The sequence below is a fragment of the Pangasianodon hypophthalmus genome, chromosome 17, assembly GCF_027358585.1.
Source record: "Pangasianodon hypophthalmus isolate fPanHyp1 chromosome 17, fPanHyp1.pri, whole genome shotgun sequence".
Taxonomy (NCBI): domain Eukaryota; kingdom Metazoa; phylum Chordata; class Actinopteri; order Siluriformes; family Pangasiidae; genus Pangasianodon; species Pangasianodon hypophthalmus.
Window position 1 is genome coordinate 11,109,274 of NC_069726.1, and position 17,830 is coordinate 11,127,103.

General features: G+C 39.8%; 1 protein-coding gene across 2 annotated transcripts in view; it reads left to right on the plus strand.

Annotated features, from left to right (window-relative positions):
- tiam1a (TIAM Rac1 associated GEF 1a) overlaps window positions 1–17,830 on the plus strand; it is a 60,596-nt gene that overhangs the window by 12,941 nt on the left and 29,825 nt on the right. For both annotated transcript variants that reach the window (XM_026941745.3, XM_034312503.2), the window contains exons 2-7: window positions 8,044–8,140; window positions 8,901–9,795; window positions 10,803–11,274; window positions 13,849–14,021; window positions 14,645–14,869; window positions 16,410–16,595. In XM_026941745.3, the coding sequence (XP_026797546.1) occupies window positions 8,911–9,795; window positions 10,803–11,274; window positions 13,849–14,021; window positions 14,645–14,869; window positions 16,410–16,595 (1,941 nt within the window). In that variant the 5' untranslated portion in view covers window positions 8,044–8,140; window positions 8,901–8,910. The remainder of the gene's footprint in view (window positions 1–8,043; window positions 8,141–8,900; window positions 9,796–10,802; window positions 11,275–13,848; window positions 14,022–14,644; window positions 14,870–16,409; window positions 16,596–17,830) is intronic.

Genomic DNA, 17,830 nt, shown 5'->3' on the forward strand with positions numbered 1-17,830 from the left:
TTCACATTTTTTAACTATTTCACACTGCTTTATCACAGTGCACCATCATACCCTCACTGCAGAGCTTATTGTGATATGTAGTGGCCTAGCAATAAAATAGCAGAACACTAATGATAGTCATCCCACCAATGGTGTTTGAGATGCCAGAGAATGGCAGTGACGTTGTGTATATACAGCACTGATAAGATCAGTTTTGTGGGTGTTCTATTATTTTCATGTTATTGCTGTCAACAGGCTTAGAGCAGAAGAATAAACACTTCCAGACCTGTCTGACATTCATCTACTGTGTTTTATCCAAACTCTATTAACACACTCCTTTTATATCACCACATTTTTCAGTTATATTGTTTAACAGGTGGGATTATGAATGTATAATATGAATGCGTAAAGCAGGTGACTGAGAGAGGGAGAGGCAGGGAGAACAGGAGAGAAACAACTTGTTTGCTCCTGTTGGGGCAGGTTTGGCTAAAGGGTAACTGCACCTATTCGGATTTTAGGGAACAAAAGAGGCAGTGCTGTCACAAACACAGCAAGGAAGGAAGAAAAACGTTAGAACAGAAGCCATTAAAACCTGATACCTGCGAGCTCTGAGTGTGTGTGTGTGTGTGTGTGTGTGTGTGTGTGAGTACAGAGGAGGTGAAATGATAAATGTTGTGTGGGGGGATTGTGGCAGGAGCAGTTGGTGTGTACCTCTTTTTTGGGTTTTCCATGCAGCAAACAAAGAATATAATGTTTATGGGTTTAGAGAGGCAATCCTCTCTCTCATTTTTATATAGCATTAACTTTTTCATGAAATGAACTTTTTCATAAATCATTTAAAAACCTGATTTCCCTAAAATCCTTAGCTAACTTAAAATGGCATGCTATCTGAATTCTGATTTCTTTCTAAATATAATTTATTTAAAAAAAAAAAAGTAAATGGACTGGCTGTAGGTAGGAATACTATGCATCAAAGACATCAGTAAAAAGAGGAATAAAAAACGTTATATCTTGGGGGAGAAATAAAAAAATTCCAGTGTTCAAAAACCTGTTTAATTCATTTGCTAACAATCAAATCTAAAATGTACCTTTGATGCCCAAAATTTCAAAAATATAGTAATACTGTTGAAGTAGAAAATATATCCAATTTAGGACTATTGCATGACAAGTGACAGGTGAAGTGAATAAAATTGATTATCTCGTTACAGTGGCACCTGTCAAGGGGTGTGATATATTAAGCAGCAAGTGAACAGTCGAAGTTGATATGTGGCAAGCAGGAAAAATGGGCAAGCGATGGTCAAATTTTGACAGCTAACTGACTAGGATAGAGCATCAGAGCAGGTCTTGTGGGGTGTTCCCCGTATGCAGTGGTTTGTACCTACCAAAAGTGGTTCAAGGAAGTCAACTGGTGAACTGCAGACCGGTCAGAGTGCCCACACTGACCCCTGTCCACCGCTGAAAGCACCTACAATGGCCATGTGAGCATCAGATCTGGACCATGGAGCAATGAAAGAAGGTGGACTGGTCTGATGAATCACGTTTTCTTTTACATCATGTGGATGGTCGGGTGCATGTGCGTCACTTACCTGGGGAAGAGATGGCACCAGGATGCACTATGGGAAGAGGACAAGCTGGCGGAGGCAGTGTGATGCTCTGGGCAGTGTTCTGCTGGGAATCCTTGGGTCTTGGCATTCATGTGGATGTTACTTTGACACATACCACCTACCTTTTTTGGCCTTTTTCAGCAGGATAATGCGCCCTGCAACACTTCAAATATTGTTCAGGAATGGTTTGAGGAACATGAAAAGAGTACAAGGTGCTGACTGGCCTCCAAATTCCCCAGATCTCAATCTGATCGAGCAGCTGTGGGGTGTGCTGGACAAACAAGTCTGATCTATTGAGGCCCCACCTCGCATCTTACAGGACTTAAAGGATCTGCTGCTAACGTCTTGGTGCCAGATACAACAGCACACCTTCAGAGGTCTTGTGGAGTCCATGCCTCGATATACCTTGTAGGGAGACCTACACAATATTAGGCAGGTGGTTTTAATGTTATGGCTAATTGTGGAACATAAAATTGTAATATGTATGTATGTGTATATATATATACATACATATTACAATATATATATATATATATATATATATATATATATATATATATATATATATATATATATATATATATATATATATATTTGGACTTTTTTTGTAAAAGGTTTGGACAAACATACTGGAAACATGGTGCACTGAGAATATCAAATAGTCTAGAACAGAATTAAGGATAATCGTTTATGTTACAGTAAAAGTATGTTATGTTCTCAGGTGATTTGGAGGTGATTTATATTGTCTTATATTTTCCTTAACCAGCACTGAATGTGGATGCTATGCATGAAAGGGTTAAATTATTCTAGTCATTGCTTTATTGTGCAATTCAGCAAAATTTTTGAAAACTTTTTTTTGCAGTTTCAATTTTATGAGACTAATAACAATCAATGCATGCATATTTTTTTCATTTTTTTCAAGAACTGAATTGCTTTTTTAGAGCTAAATTGCTGCTCTCTAAATTAACCCCAACAAAGGAAAGCAGATTAGATTTACTTTTTAGTAAATCTGTAAAATAGTAAAAGACAAACAGTGCTGGTTGTAAGATTGACTAAGACACAGTGTGAATGTGTGTGTTCTTTAATGACTCAGCACTATAACAAGCAGACTTGCATGTCCTGATAGGGTTCATCACTTTGTCTCTGCTCTCCCAATTAGACTAAAAGTGTGGGGCTGAGTACAGACACTGAATTACAGAGTCCAGCTGAGAGAACAATAGAACACCCTGTCTCTCTCTCTCTGTCTATCTTTCTTCCCCTGTTCTCTCTTTCTTCTCTACCAGTGGGCTTAGGGGAGTTCTCGAACCCCACTCATTGCCCCAGGCCTTAAGCGAAACAACCCAAACCAAAGACTAAGCGCTTGACTAACTAGAACTGAAGTAGAAGTGGGAATATGCAGTTCCATCTTCATCTTTATCTTCCCCCACAGCAATTCTTCCTCTGTCTGTTTGGTCTGTTTTTCTCTGCATCCTTTCTCATTTCATCACTTCTCTCTACACTCATCACTGCGAGCTGGCTCTTACAGCCGAAAAAAGGGAGGATTATAATAACCGTGAGTTTGCTTAGCAGCTTGCTTTCCCCCAGCTGCTAAGAAACCTGTCTGAATGATTCATATCCAGGGCTGTTAGTAATTTGTTTATTTCAGTACAGTTAAAAGTGAGGCAACTGTGTACAGGATGTAAGGGAACATTTAGAGAAGAGCACTGAAGAGTCCCTATTTTTGGTTAAGGTCCGTATTGATCTGAGGTTGCAGCTGGAGTGTAGTGGTACTGCGAGGAGGAATGAAGAGCTGGAGGGAAACATTGACCTCCACTCGAGCTGGGGGGCAGGGATGACCTCCTCTCAAACCCCCTCTACATTACTCCACATGGAGTCTATTCTTCTCACAAAATATGCCATCAGATACGGGGGAGGGGCTGCTGGAGTCATTCATTTCCATTATCCCATTATCCTGCGCTCTTTCTCTCCAAAGCCTGTAGAATCAGCCTGCTGAATTTTGAGCTGGGTGATCATCATGTTCCTTTGAAATGGAGCTAGAGAAAGAATGGGGATGCAGAGGCTTTACAGAAACAACAAATGACTCATTACTGATGATGCATTTTATAATAATAAATGTGTGATTTTTTTTATCTTCCTGTTGTGTAAGGATGGTTTGGGTGGATTCATATTTGTTCTTCCTTGACATGAAGGAAAGGATGCTGATTCACTGTGTGATGACTTACACTACAACTCTGGTGCATTTCTGTAGGAGGTGGTAATGTGTGTATATATCTGTGTGTGTGTATGTGTGTGTTAATAACAGACTTCAGATCAACACATCCTACACAGTAAGGAGGAGGAAGGCCTCCTACTAAGCGCTTGTGATTAAAGTTTCAAAAAGATACTGCATGGAGGGTTGCAGGAAAGGTAGCAGACGTGGCAAGCTGTGATGAAAACATGAACGTGGACATGCCTTTACTCTTTTCTCTCTTTCTACCTCTCTTTTCCTTTTACCTCCCTCTTTCTGTGCTCCAGTGCTCAGTTCAGGGTTAAAGCTGACACGCTGGCCCCAATCAGACTTGATAATAGCATCCGTCTCGGAAGATCGGATCACAAATGGACAGCACTAAATACAGGTCTGAATGGAGTCAAATGCGTCTGGTGATCCAATCACTCAGACTCTATTCAGGCCTGTACTTAGCGCTGTCCACTTTTGATCCGATCATCCGAGACGGATAACTGCTTACACTTGGTATTTTCATGGGTCTTGAATGAACATTTTCAGTGAGCACTTTTCAAAACAGATGTAAAATCAGCAGCGTGATGTCACTTCAAAACCAGACTCCAAAATGCCAGCCATTACAAAACACAAACTCAGATGAAATGTTTATTTTCAGCCCTTGAATGTCATTTCCTAATTAAATGGTCGGCGCTCATATCAGTGGATAAAATCTTTTCTCCTACTGTCATCTGTGTGGCATTTTGTGTAACGTTTGTTCGTCTAATCACCATAGTAACAAACAAAAAGAGAGGAAGTAACAAACAAAAAGAGAGGAAAGTAAAACCTAAATAAAACTTGAGTTGCATAACTACATAAATGTAATCACTGCATAGCAAGAGCATGGGCACACACTGTCAGAGTTCTGATTAAAAACTAGTCTCTTACAAACACCCCTAATAAATTTCAATACAGTGCACAAGGATAAAACTCAAATATACTGTATTTATAATATCATTGTAAATATATATTAACAATGTCCCTGTAGTAATTTTAGCCTCGATATTTTGTTTCTAGAATAGGCAGGAGTTTCAAGCTTATATCTTCTGTTTGTTTGTGTGTTTCATTTAGTTTGCTCCCCGGCTTTTATATAGCAATTCTGTCCAATGGTCTGAGAATCTTTAACAATGCCATCTGATGGCTAAAAACATATAGATAAACTCAAGATATTACCTTTCCAATCCTCATATTATTATATGTGCATCATAAATAAAGAATTTCTTTTAAGTATTACATACTATTCTACAGAGCTGTTTTTGATAACAGTAAGTAGAAGTGAACATATGAGGAGATTTTGCGTGACTGGTATGACGTTTTGTTTTTCTTTGTGTGTGGTGCACAACCTATAGCTATACAAAGTAGTTCCTGGTCTACAGAAAAGTAGCTACTACGGAACAGGAACTAAAAAGGTTTCTGGAGCTACAGGAACTAAAATCCACTCTGGTTCCTGAGTTCCTGAAAAGGGTCTTAAGATTCTGGAAAAGTTCTATGGTAGATATCTGATTTTTTTTAACTCAGAAACCTTGAGTGCATTTTAATTCCTGGTGTGTAATTCCAAGAAACCTACTTAGTTCCTTGCCATACTGAATGTTGCTGATTGTAGTGGTTTCACGAGAGTTTCAGATTTATTTGGTTCATCAAAAGGTTGTGGAATCTAAGCACACTTGTTAAATCTGTATACAGTATCTGTGCAGCCTTCACATTGTATGTGTTATTAGGTGTTTTATTTTACAGTATAGTTTGTTGGTCCTGAGCGCTCTTTGCTTTCTCTGAAACACAACGCTTAAAAGGCTAACTCTAATATATGAAATTTCTTCTTATTATTTTTCTCACTATTCCTTTAAGGAGCTTTTAGCAATTCTGTGAGACCCTCTGGCAGAAAAGTGAGATTTTTAACAGGTTTTTGTTGTTTAATCGCACCAGAGGGACACAGCAGCCTAACAGGGGAATGAGAAGAGTGAGAGAAAGAGAAAACTAGTTTGGGGACAGAGTTCATCTGGTTCAAATAGCATTATTTCTCATATTTAATGACGATAATATATGACAGATAACTGTGAGCAAATTTCCCTTTCCCACTAAAATCTGTTTTTATGAAAGGCCTAGGTAAGAGATTTGATCTTTCTGATTCATGCCCACATAGATCTGCATCAGTCAAATAACATCAGTGAAAAGTTAGCGACAAATAGTATTAGATAGAGGACAGATTAAATTATAGAGATAAGGGAATAAAAAGGGGGCTGGCTTTGTGATACAGAATTATACTCAAATATGTTTGTGAATTCATGTGAAAATCATGCCTAAGAGTTTCACTGGATTGGTGAATCACAGTTTAAGCCAGAGGAAAAATGTTTCAGTTTACAAAGGAATTACTGTGATAAATTACCACGTTGATCAGTCCGCTGGCTTCCCCCTGAGATCTGGTTGAGATCTTCATTTTTTTGTGGTGGAGATTCCTCCAGCTGTTGTGACAGATGAGCAAAGACAGTAGGAAATGAAGAGTTGCAGAGGAAATGACACGGGGGTGATGAAAGGAGAAGAGGTTGGAAAAAGAAGAGTGAAGTACAGCAGGGAGAAAAAAAAGGGGCCAACTCAAGTTTATGTAAGGGTACAGCAGGGTCGACTGCTTTAATGCATGGTAGACACACACACACACACACACACACACACAGAGAGAGAGAGAGAATCATACTCCACTCTGTAGGAAAGCTGGCTAAGTAACAGCATCTAATGGAACTTTGATGCTCTCCCTCTCTCTCTCTCTCTCACTCAGTGATTACAGTTAGTGACAGCAGAATAGAACATGATCCAGACAACTCTCTACTTCATCCCGTCCCGCCAAACACACATGATCCAGACAACTCTCTACTTCATCCCGTCCCACCAAACACACACACACTGCTTCCGTGGGAAACACTGAGTACCCCATAGAGAGCACATTCACACATGAACACACACAAAAATACAACTTCTGCTATTTATTTCTCTCTCTCTCTCTTATTTGTTCACAGCCTTTTTGGTTGATCAAAGATTAAATGCTGGAAAATGAATTAGTGTTGCATAAAGTATTGAAAGTTTGGCAAACAATTAAATGCTTATAATATTTTCACATCATTTTTTTAAATAGAGCAGCTCTATGTTGATGTTTAAGAGCTATATAAAAAGTGTCAGGGAGTTGTTTAAGGCCTGATTTTATGCCAGAATATCAAACTCTTTTGTAGCCAGGGATCCTTTAACTGTAGAAGGGGTTCCACAAGACCCTCTTTTGATAAAGTTTACCCAACTATTCACATATAGTCTCTAAGGGTCTCTACAGTTTACACAGAATGATGAAAAAAAAATTCCAGTGAGCGGCAGTTCTGTGCCTAGAAATGCCTTGTTGATGTGCAAGGTCAGAGAAAAACTCTATAGACTGTTTTGCATTAGGAGATCAGCAGTTTGTGAAAGTTTCCCCCATGTGTGATGTGAACATTAACTGAAGCTCTTGCCATGTATATGCACAATTATATGCATTGCAGTGCTGCCACATGGCTAATTGGATAAGCGCATGAATGAGCAGGTGTACTGGTGTTCCTAATAAAGTGGCTGGTGAGTGTATATGAACGCAGGATTTGTGTATATGTAGATGTAAGTGGGTATATGTGTACCTTTATGTATAACTTTGGGTTTACATTTATATATTTAATCTTTTGATTGATTGTATCCTGGACCTGCCCTGCAAGCATGCCACTGACCTTTTGTTTGTTATTATCGCCTTCTACTAAATGAGAGAACTCTCTCTCTCTCTCTCTCTCTCTCTCTCTCAGCCTTGGATTAGAGGAAATTAGGTCATGCTGGTACTGAGAGGGATGTAATTGAGGTCTTTTTTTTTTACTTCAATACTGCAGCTGGTCCACTATAATTCCTCAGGCGTACTTTACTACACAAGGCTGATGTTCTTCTTCCCAGTCAAATTAGGGGAATTTTTGCTTGTGTGTGTGTGTGTGTTTGTGCATGTGTGTGTGTGCATGTGCGCGTGCATGTGTGTGTATTTGCTTCCAAATTTCATTGTTGTGTGCAGGTCATTTAACATTCTCCTATCTCTAAATTATTTTTAGAATTAAAAAAACATTTATTGTCCACTTTTTTAAAAGAACAAAACTTTTACTCACAACCATTATTTACACTTTCAGCAAGACTTATATCTGTGTTTTCTTTGTTCCACAGACCCCTTGCATGATTAGAGAAGCTCCTGAAGATAATGAGGTGTGTGAACTGTGACATCCCTCTTTGGAGATGCCAGTGATGTCAGTGTTCGAGTCAGGTAATGCGATCACTAAATTAGTTCTAATTTTACTAATTGTTGTTGAATTGTTGTGGTACCAGAGCCATTAAAACTGCTAACAACCGATGTGCCAGTTCCAGCTTTAATATTAATGGCAGTAAGAAGTATATTTAAATATTTATATATATTTAAGTATAATAGTCAGGGTAGTGGGATTTTTTTTAAATATCACTGTGGTTATAGCACTTGGATCATCTGTTAGCTTTGCTTTTTTTTTTTTTTTTTTTTAAATCTAATAGTTCTAATGTCTAGTAGAGACATTTGCATACTTACAAAACACATTATGTATGACCATAAAGATATTTTAATGTTGCTGAAGTGGGAGGTGAGTAGGCTTCATATCCTGTACTCTCTGTTGTGTAAGAGATATTTCTGGTGTTTAAGACTCTGCACACACACTCTGCAGCTCTCTCACTCTGACAGCTGTGTGTGTGGATGGTGAGACTTCTTTTGCCTTCTACTGATTTTCACCTCAGCAGGTGCTTGTGAGTACACATGCTCTGAGAAACCACTCCCTTTGAATGTGGTGCGTGGTGTCAGTGCCTTGCTTGCATGTCATTTGTAACATTGTGGGAGGAATGTACAGTTTGCTGGTCAATCAGGTTTGAGAGCTCGAGGGCTAATGTGTTATTTAGGTAGCTCAACACTGGGAACAGCACATTCCCTTTCATGACAGCTCCAGTAGTAGGCTATGTTGTGGCAAAATTGCCAATGGTAACTTGCTTCTTGTCTGTCTCAGATGCTAAACCATGGGAAATATAGAGAGCCAGAATGGAGACCACAGCTTATACTTTGAGACTCAAAACCATCTATCACGCAAGCACATGTCACACTCTCTCCGGATCTCCAACAAGCATTCACGCCGCTCTCGCAACATTTTGTCTGGTAAAGCGGAGCACCATGGTTCAGAAGCCAGCACCAGATCAAGCAGCACACCCAGCATCCCTCAGTCGCTGAGCGAAAATGGCCTGGAGCCTTTTAATGAGACAGATGCACTGAGTGGACACGTCTGGGTGGATCCGGTTGGCGTGAACCTGCGGCCCATATCTTTTCATGACCAGGCTGGTGAACAGAGTACCACCCCAGGCTCAGAGGACGGAGGGGAAACAGTGGTGGGCGATGGACAGGACGATGAAGGCCTCAATGAGACAGAGAAGACATACCTGCAGAGGGTGAATGATCCATCTGGTGAAGGTGGAAGCTTCAAGAACAAGAAGCGCTCCAAATCAGCCGACATGTGGCGTGAAGACTCGCTTGAGTTCTCGCTGTCTGACCTCAGCCAGGAACAGTTAACGAGCACAGAGGAGATCGTCCACACCACTGAGCCTGAAAATGGAACGTTAAACAGAGGACATGAGGGTCACTCTGGTGAGAGGACCAATTCTTTAGATGAGCTGTGCACCCAGAAGACACACCGAGGCTCTAGGAATCGCTACAAGTACAGGCGGGATAGCAAAAGGACAGCAGCAGGGAAGATAACCAATAGTATGCTGTCTCCTGGGGAAGAAGAAGGCAGTGGTTATGGAGCATACACACTGCCCTGCAGACGCTCTCACTGCCTTTCTGAAGGTCCTCCCAGCCAACAGGGGGCACTGTGCTCGAGCATGCAAGGTCGACGTGCACAGACTTCACATGTAAGTACCTTAGAATACATATTATTGCCCACTAACAGCATGTACAACAGTTACTCCCTTGATAAAAGTACCAAAAATACTGTAATATTTTTATAACAGCCAGCTAGTGAATTATTATGAATGAATAATTACAAGGAATGTATGCCTAGGGTATGCCTGACCCTTCAAATCATCATGAGAACAGACAGCTCTCTTATCCTTAATGTTGGATCAGAAAAAGCGTGGAAGACCTCATGCTTGTTGCTCTTTACCCACTACTATTAAACTTTATTGATCAAGAAATAATGCTGTGTTTTTTGACTGTCTGATGCCATTGTAATGGTAATAAGCTCCATGTCTTAGAATTTATAATCAAGACCAAATCGTAAGGTGCTGGGCTATTTCTTAAATGTTAATGTAAGAAGAGTAAAAGGACCTGAAAATAAAGGATCCCAATGGCAATGTTCTGCCTTCTACATAACTGCTATACTGAGATTTTCATGGAGCTTTCCTCAGTTTCATAGACCATCTTTGCCGTTACTCCTCAGCTTTTTAAATGCCCTGCAATACCAGAGTGATCTCTGTAGTCAAGAGGGCAATGCAGAGGATTTTAAACAGTTTAACAGGAGTTCTTTGGATGGGTAAAAGTGATAGCTTTCTAAACAGCTTCTACACGGAATCTTATCTAGCAAGCTATACAGAATCTTTTAGGTTCCTTCAGAGGTACAAACAAACAGCATTGTATCAGTCTCAGTCAAGACCAAGATACGTCCAAGACACATATCAGTTGAGACCAAACAAGACTGAGACATTTGCCAGTCAAGACCAGGACTAAAGGCAATATTTTAGACTTAGTCCAAGAGACCAAACTCAGATACAGTGGTCTGGTGACCAGGACACCAGTCTTGATAAGTACAACCATGCAAACTGACGACTGTCTCTAAAAATGTACATTTCCCAGCTTCATTGTACCAGTACTGCAGTAGTGTTTAAAAGGGACTAAAACCTATGCTTATTGTTGCTCATAGGACATCACAGCAGGAGAGGGAAGTGAATATGGAGACAGTGGCATTGATGGTGTGACTGTTGATGCCAAGCCCCAGTCGCGTCGCTGCAAGGCCATGTCGGCTTCTTTCTCCGTGTACTCTGCAGCCAGCGTCAGGAGCAGCAGTGGTAGCAGCAGTGGAGGAGGAGGGGATCGGGAGAGGCGGCTGGGTGAAGGCCAAGGCGTGTATGAGAACTTTCGACAGGAGCTCGAGTTAAGCTCACGGCAGACATACGAAAGCCTGGAAGAGGCAGGGTCGGCAGTCAGTGATGAGAGAAGCAGTGGCACGGCGAGTTCTGCCTTCCTGTCGGAGGCACTGTTTCTCGAGACAACACAGGGTACAGTACGCAAGGCAGGTGCACTAGCTGTGAAGAACTTCTTGGTGCATAAGAAGAATAAGAAGGTGGAGCCGGCAACTAAGCGGAAGTGGAAGCGCTACTGGGTATCACTGAAAGGTAAGAACAATGATGGACTTTAAGTGGAACCTATTTGTGATACAGATTGTAAAACCAATGACATTTGTCACGGTTGTCATTTATTTAACATAAATTCCAGTTCCTGAAAGTGTTATTAAGCTCTATAAAGTTGATTACTTTGAATTACTTTGAATAACTGCTCAGTTTAATAGTAGTTGGTTGGATTTGGGTTGTCCTGCCATGCCCTTTTTATTTTTGTTCCCTCCAAAGATCATGTCCTCTCATCCATTGAAGTACAACAGAATTTCACAATCTCCCTGTGCCCTCAGGCCACAATGATAAAAAGGCATCTATGCACCTGTTTCTTTTCTACCTCACTAGCAAATCATGTCAACAGTAAAGTTATTTCCCCCCAAGCTTTTGATTCTTTTGTTTGATGCATACTACAGCTACAGGATGTAAGATTGTGGAATTTCACACACTCTGGTTAAAAAAAAAGATGCTATTGTGAGTTACTTGCAGAAGAACATTTCCTAATGTGGGTTGTGCTGTGCTCTTCCTCCACTGTATGCAATATCCTGTAAATACACACATCTATATAGGATTCAAGGTTGTGTCCCAAACCACAAAACACAAACTAAGTATTATAACTAAATAGTAATGACACTAATGTTGTGACATTCTGTTTAGTGCTGTATGCAACTCGTGACTCGTAATTGCTCAGTATTATTGAAGCGTTAGGAGAATAAAATAACTTTATTGTGCACATCAGTGAGACTATCACAGATACTTATACCAGATGAAAGAGGAAAGCCTCTCAACAAGGGCTTGTCTTTTAGCTTCAATCAGCTGTTAGCTCTTACTGTGACTGCCGGATCAAACAGCAGTGCCCATGCATAGCCGATACTATGGTGTAACTCTGCTGATCCTGCGGCACCATAAACAACACATAACCTACAGAAAGAACTAGTTGCCTAATGATAACTAGCTAGTAAAAATATAAACGCTGGTTGAAGGGAAAAGGGTTGTGCGGTTGTAATCTCAACCTGCAGGTTGAGCTAGCTAGCTAAAATAGTGTAGAAAACAAAACTAAAACCCGGTTCTTTCTTTTTTTTTTTAATCTGATCTGTGTTCTTCATTTATTTTGTTATCTAATCTGTGTACTTTGTTCATCAGCCTGTCAGAAGAGATTGGCACAAACCAAATAATGTTAGCACGCTAAGCAGAGTGCATCACGGTGTGGTCTTCTTTCATGCATGAAGTTAGGGGGAAAACATTTGGTGTATATGCCCTGATTGAGTACAAATTCCCTGCCAATTCCATCTTGACACAGCACTGACAGTGAATTATTATTACAGGACTGACTAGGCGAATCACAGCAGCCCAGAAACATCTTTATTACAGAGCAGTGGTTCTCAATCCAGTCCACAGGGCTCCCCTGAGGACATGCACAACACATAGATAGAGCAGGTTTGAGAACGACTGTTATAGAGTATCCTGTTCATATTTAACAAAAATGTACACACTGTAGATTTAATTTTGGTTACTCAAGTCCTTTTGAATACATTTCATTGATTATTCCTGTAGCAAGCACCTCAAAATATCACAAATTACACTCCTTCTTGTCCTTTGCACATGAAACCTAATATAATAATTTGAAAGTATTCTCTGCAGACTTTGTGCTGTAATTCACCTCAACCAGGCTATGTCAAATCAAATCACTGCTGCCCTCCCACTCCTTGGCTCATTTTCTCATTATCATGGGAGGGTGGAGATGAATCTTTATACTTGTTTCCCTTTAGATTCCCATTTATTTATTTATTCAGTGCTCATTACAAATCAGTTCTGACCTAGCTGCCAAGCCTTGCCCTTGAATTTTAATGCAATATCTGTTCCAGGTTATAAGATGTCTCTGTGTGTGGATTGAAATTCCTAAACAAATCTGGTGTGATGTTCTAATTAGGTTTTCACTGCCAGTCTTGTGGCCACTGGTGTGTGATGATCTCATGTTCAAGGTTCAAGGTTCTTTATTTGTCACATACATACTGTATTACGTACATGATATAGTGTAGTGAAATGTTTTCCTTAGTGTCTCGTCCCACAGTGCAACAATGAACAGAACAACAACAAACTAGATATACACATACATAATAAAAACAGAATATAATAAAATCCCGTAGAGTATATGATCAACTTTAGCAGCCTTTAGAGGAATGTAAGGTAGAATATGAATATGCATAAAAAGAATATGGTTAAAAAACTGTACTGTACTGTGCAAAAAAATTGTTTTAGGATTGCCTGAGGGTAGAAACTCCTCCTGAGTCTCTCTGTGTTGGTCCTCAGGATCCGGTAGCACTTCCCTGATGGGGAAGCACTTCCCTGACCCAGATTTTAGTCAAAAATGCTTACATTGTTAAGTTTGTGCATTGAATGAGAGTATAAAACTACCACTGATTAAGGAGTTAAAGAACACAAGCAATATGGGCTGGATTCACATGGTCTTGTTAACCCTTGCTTTTTATACTATCCTAGCTTTGTCTGTTCAATACTAGCTATAGTCTATAGTAAACACATCTTTGCCATCTCTTCCCTTTTGTTGTCTACGCTTTCCAGGATGCACACTCTTCCTTTATGAGACTGATGGACGCTCAGGAATTGATCACAACAGCATTCCCAAACATGCAGTGTGGGCTGAGAACAGCATCGTCCAGGCTGTTCCTGAACACCCCAAGAAGGACTTTGTTTTCTGCCTGAGTAACTCATTAGGTGATGCCTTTCTCTTCCAGGTGAGTATTTCCTGATTTCAATGAATGCTACTACCTCTGCATTTTACAGCAACTGTGGTTACATCAGGTGATTAGAGACCTCCAGCTATCAGGCACATTTGTCCAAATTAGGCGATAAATTCTCAGCATTTTACAGGTTCCTCAAGCAAGGTGGACAGTAGCAGCAAATAGCTTAATGGTCAGGGTTCTTTGGAACCATTTTATGTGCTTGGTAATAATGCAGGAAATCTGTATGCCTTAGTGGCATTTCAGTGTGCTGCAGATAATATTTCTATCTTGGTTTTAAAGGCCAATCTGTCAGGCCTGATCCAATAATGACATTAACATTATTCATGCTATTACTCTCCTAGATGGCAACAAAATTTTCTATTTCTGTCAGTGTCATATTAAAAGGAGGACAACCATGTAAATAACCAAATTCTCTGTTTTCAGACATACATTTGTATGTCTAGCTGTAGAGGAACAGCTGTTTTTGTATGTGTCTATAATATAAAACAGATTTATGCTGATTTCAATTGTAGGCACATGTTTCAGCAAGTGTCTTGTAGGTGTACTGGAGCTCACAAGTGTGATACTATTTCAATCCACTGTCTAAACACAATCTTTGGTGTGTCTGTGATCAGACGTCAGGGCAGACAGAGCTGGAGAACTGGATCACGGCCATCCACTCAGCATGTGCCACGGCAGTGGCCCGGCAGCACCACCGCGAGGACACTGTGCGCTTCCTGCGCGCTGAGATAAAGAAGCTGGAGCAGAAGATTGATATGGACGAGAAGATGAAGAAGATGGGAGACATGCAGCTCTCAGCTGTCACTGACAGTAAAAAGAGGAAGACTATTCTGGAACAGGTGCGCTACAGAGTTCAGTCAGCTTCTCAGATCCTCATTTACTCTAGCATTGATGGTTTTCAAAACTTGTTATATTTAGGGAGATATTCAGAAAACATTCACTGTTCTGAGTATATAGAGCCAAATTTTGAAGAACAGGTTTGCATGCTTTCATTGTTTTAAATAGATGCCTCAAGGCAAATGTTCTGTTTGGCTTTTTGTATCATCTTCCTCTGAAACATGTTTGCGTGTGTAAAGACTTATGGAAAGAATTCCATGCTCTTTGCACTGAGGGCACAGGCCTAAACCTGTGCATCTCTTTTTTTTACACGTGACTGTAGTGCACATGGTTAGGATTATTGGATTGCTGAAAGGCAGGTGCATTTCTGCTACTGTTTTTAATTTCCTCCTGTTAAGTCATTGTTTTCATGGAGACAGTTTATGCTTCTCTCAGAGCTTACTCAAAACACACTCATACATACGCAGTTCAAATGCATCCTGATGGTTTATATAAAATCCTTTTGCATAGAGTACAGTACTGTGCAAAAGGCTTAGACACCCTATTTTTTCTTTAAATATTAATATTTTTGTCTTAAATGTTTATTTTATGATTTCTGCACTACTGGGCCAGTAAAAAACTTTTTAGATTTCCAAACACTTTGGAATACTTTCCAACTAAAATTAAAAGTTACAGAAAAATGTTGTATGTCAGTAAAGAAGGTAACATATAATGCAATAGACATTTCTTACAAAAATTTCAATACTTTTGGAAACATCTTTGCTTTAGAGCATTTCTTTACATGTGCCTTTTGCACAGTAGCCTACTGTATGTAGTTTAATAGTTGTTTTTTTATATTAAAGGTGGGTTGTTTGTAGGCAACAATCTTTTGAGTAGGACAGTGATAAAGAAAATGCTTTGATTCATGCATGGACATTGTGGTTTGTGTGTGGGAGACTGGTGTATGCAGTATGTGTTTGAGAACCGCTTTGCCTGAGTGCTGGTAGGGGGAGGAGGGGCGAGGGGCGGGGAGGGGAGGGGGGGTTGCAGGGGGTTTGTGCATGAGAGAGCTTTCTGTTTTTTTGCTCAAGTGATCCAGTGATAGAGGTGTATACTCCTCCATGGTTTTTAAATAGACCCAGTATAATGTGTGTGTGTGTATAATGCGTGTGTGTGTGTGTCTGTTTGGCTTGCTCACTAACACTGTTCTCTAGCACTATATAAGTATTAATAACATTTCTGCCCACAGCACTCACCACAAAGCACCATCTCAACTCTCCTTTCCTAAACATATCCATACCTCTAAATATTTTTAGTGTATTAGAGACTAAAAACAACTAATGCTTTTATTATTAATATTTTTGACAGTTTTGCATATAAAGCATGTTGGGATAATATTTTTCTAAGCTGTATTATTCTTTATTGATCTTATTCCACAATCTTGTCTATTTGATTCTCAAATGCTAGTAGGACCTGAAGCAGTTTCATATAGATCACTGTTATAGAACTGTATTGTAGTCTTTATTATTCTTCATATGCCTCACCTGCTTTTTTCTGTCTTAGATCTTCCTGTGGGAGCAGAACCTCGAGCAGTTTCATGTGGATCTGTTTCGTTTTCGCTGTTACTTATCCAGCCTGCAGGGTGGCGAGCTTCCCAACCCCAAGCGCCTACTGGCTTTTGCCTCGCGGCCCACGAAGCTGGCCATGGGCCGCCTGGGCATCTTCTCCGTCTCTTCCTTCCATGCCCTGGTATACACACACACACACACACACACACACACACACCCCTACAGCCCCCCACCCCCCAAAACCCACACACACTCTCACTGTAAATGTATCCATCATTTTTAAACCCCTTGTTACAAGCAAGAAACATATTACCAAATGTTTGGTTACTTTACTTAACATTACCTAAGGGCATAGGGCTACATGACACCCACAATCTTCATTACAATTGTCATAAACCTGGATAAACATTTATAAAGCCTTATTCCAACAGGCATAAAAACTGCATTTGTCAATTTTGATGTTGAGTTGACATAATAGATTTTTGTTGACTTAACTTATGTTATGCTGTGACACTTTTCAGGATGACTCAGATTATATTGTCATATCAACTAACTAGACGTTATGTCAGGTATCAGAAAAGGGATAAGATAAGATAAGATGAGATAAGATAAGATAATCCTTTATTCGTCCCCGAATGGGAAAATTTGCATTGCTACAGCAGCAGATATAAAGATATAAAAAGATAAAAAATATATAAGTATATAAATATAAAAGAGACACACCAACAATGCACAAAAACACAAACACACAACAGTATTAAAGTGACCCTGCATTATTGCACTGTTCCCATGAGATGGGGGTTTACCAGAGTTATTTGGGTTTCTTGTAGCCTTATAAACATGGCCCTTAAGTAAAGTGTTACGAGTGTTTCTTTAGATTTATGTAGCTTTAATGTAGCCCTGTGAACATGTCCCTCAGTGTTTCTTTAGGTTTCATATCTGTCTTATCTTTTTTTTAATGACTTGTTTATTTTAGCTTATTTTTTAATAATTGGAATATCTTACTCTTACGTCTTACTCTTGGTTTATTTCTGTGCAAATCCCTTTGAGCTACATTCTGTGTATGGCAAAACAGAAACACACACACACACACACACACACACACAAATGCAAACCTCTGTCATATGCATGCCATGCTAAAGTACTAATCTGTGTGTCTTCAGTTTTCCTTCAGTCTCTCACACACTCACAGTCACATTCACTAACTCATAGTGCTCTTATGTAACACCTAAAAAAACAACCATGTTAGAGTTATGTAGGCAGACTGATGGAATGATCCACCTGTACACGCACCTCTTATGTATTAAACTCTTAAGTATTGCACAACTTAGCTGTCATCCCACACTTCTGTCATTACTGTGCAGAATGGCAATGCATGAAAAAGAAGTGCTTTGTTCTTCCCTTCTGTGAGAAGGA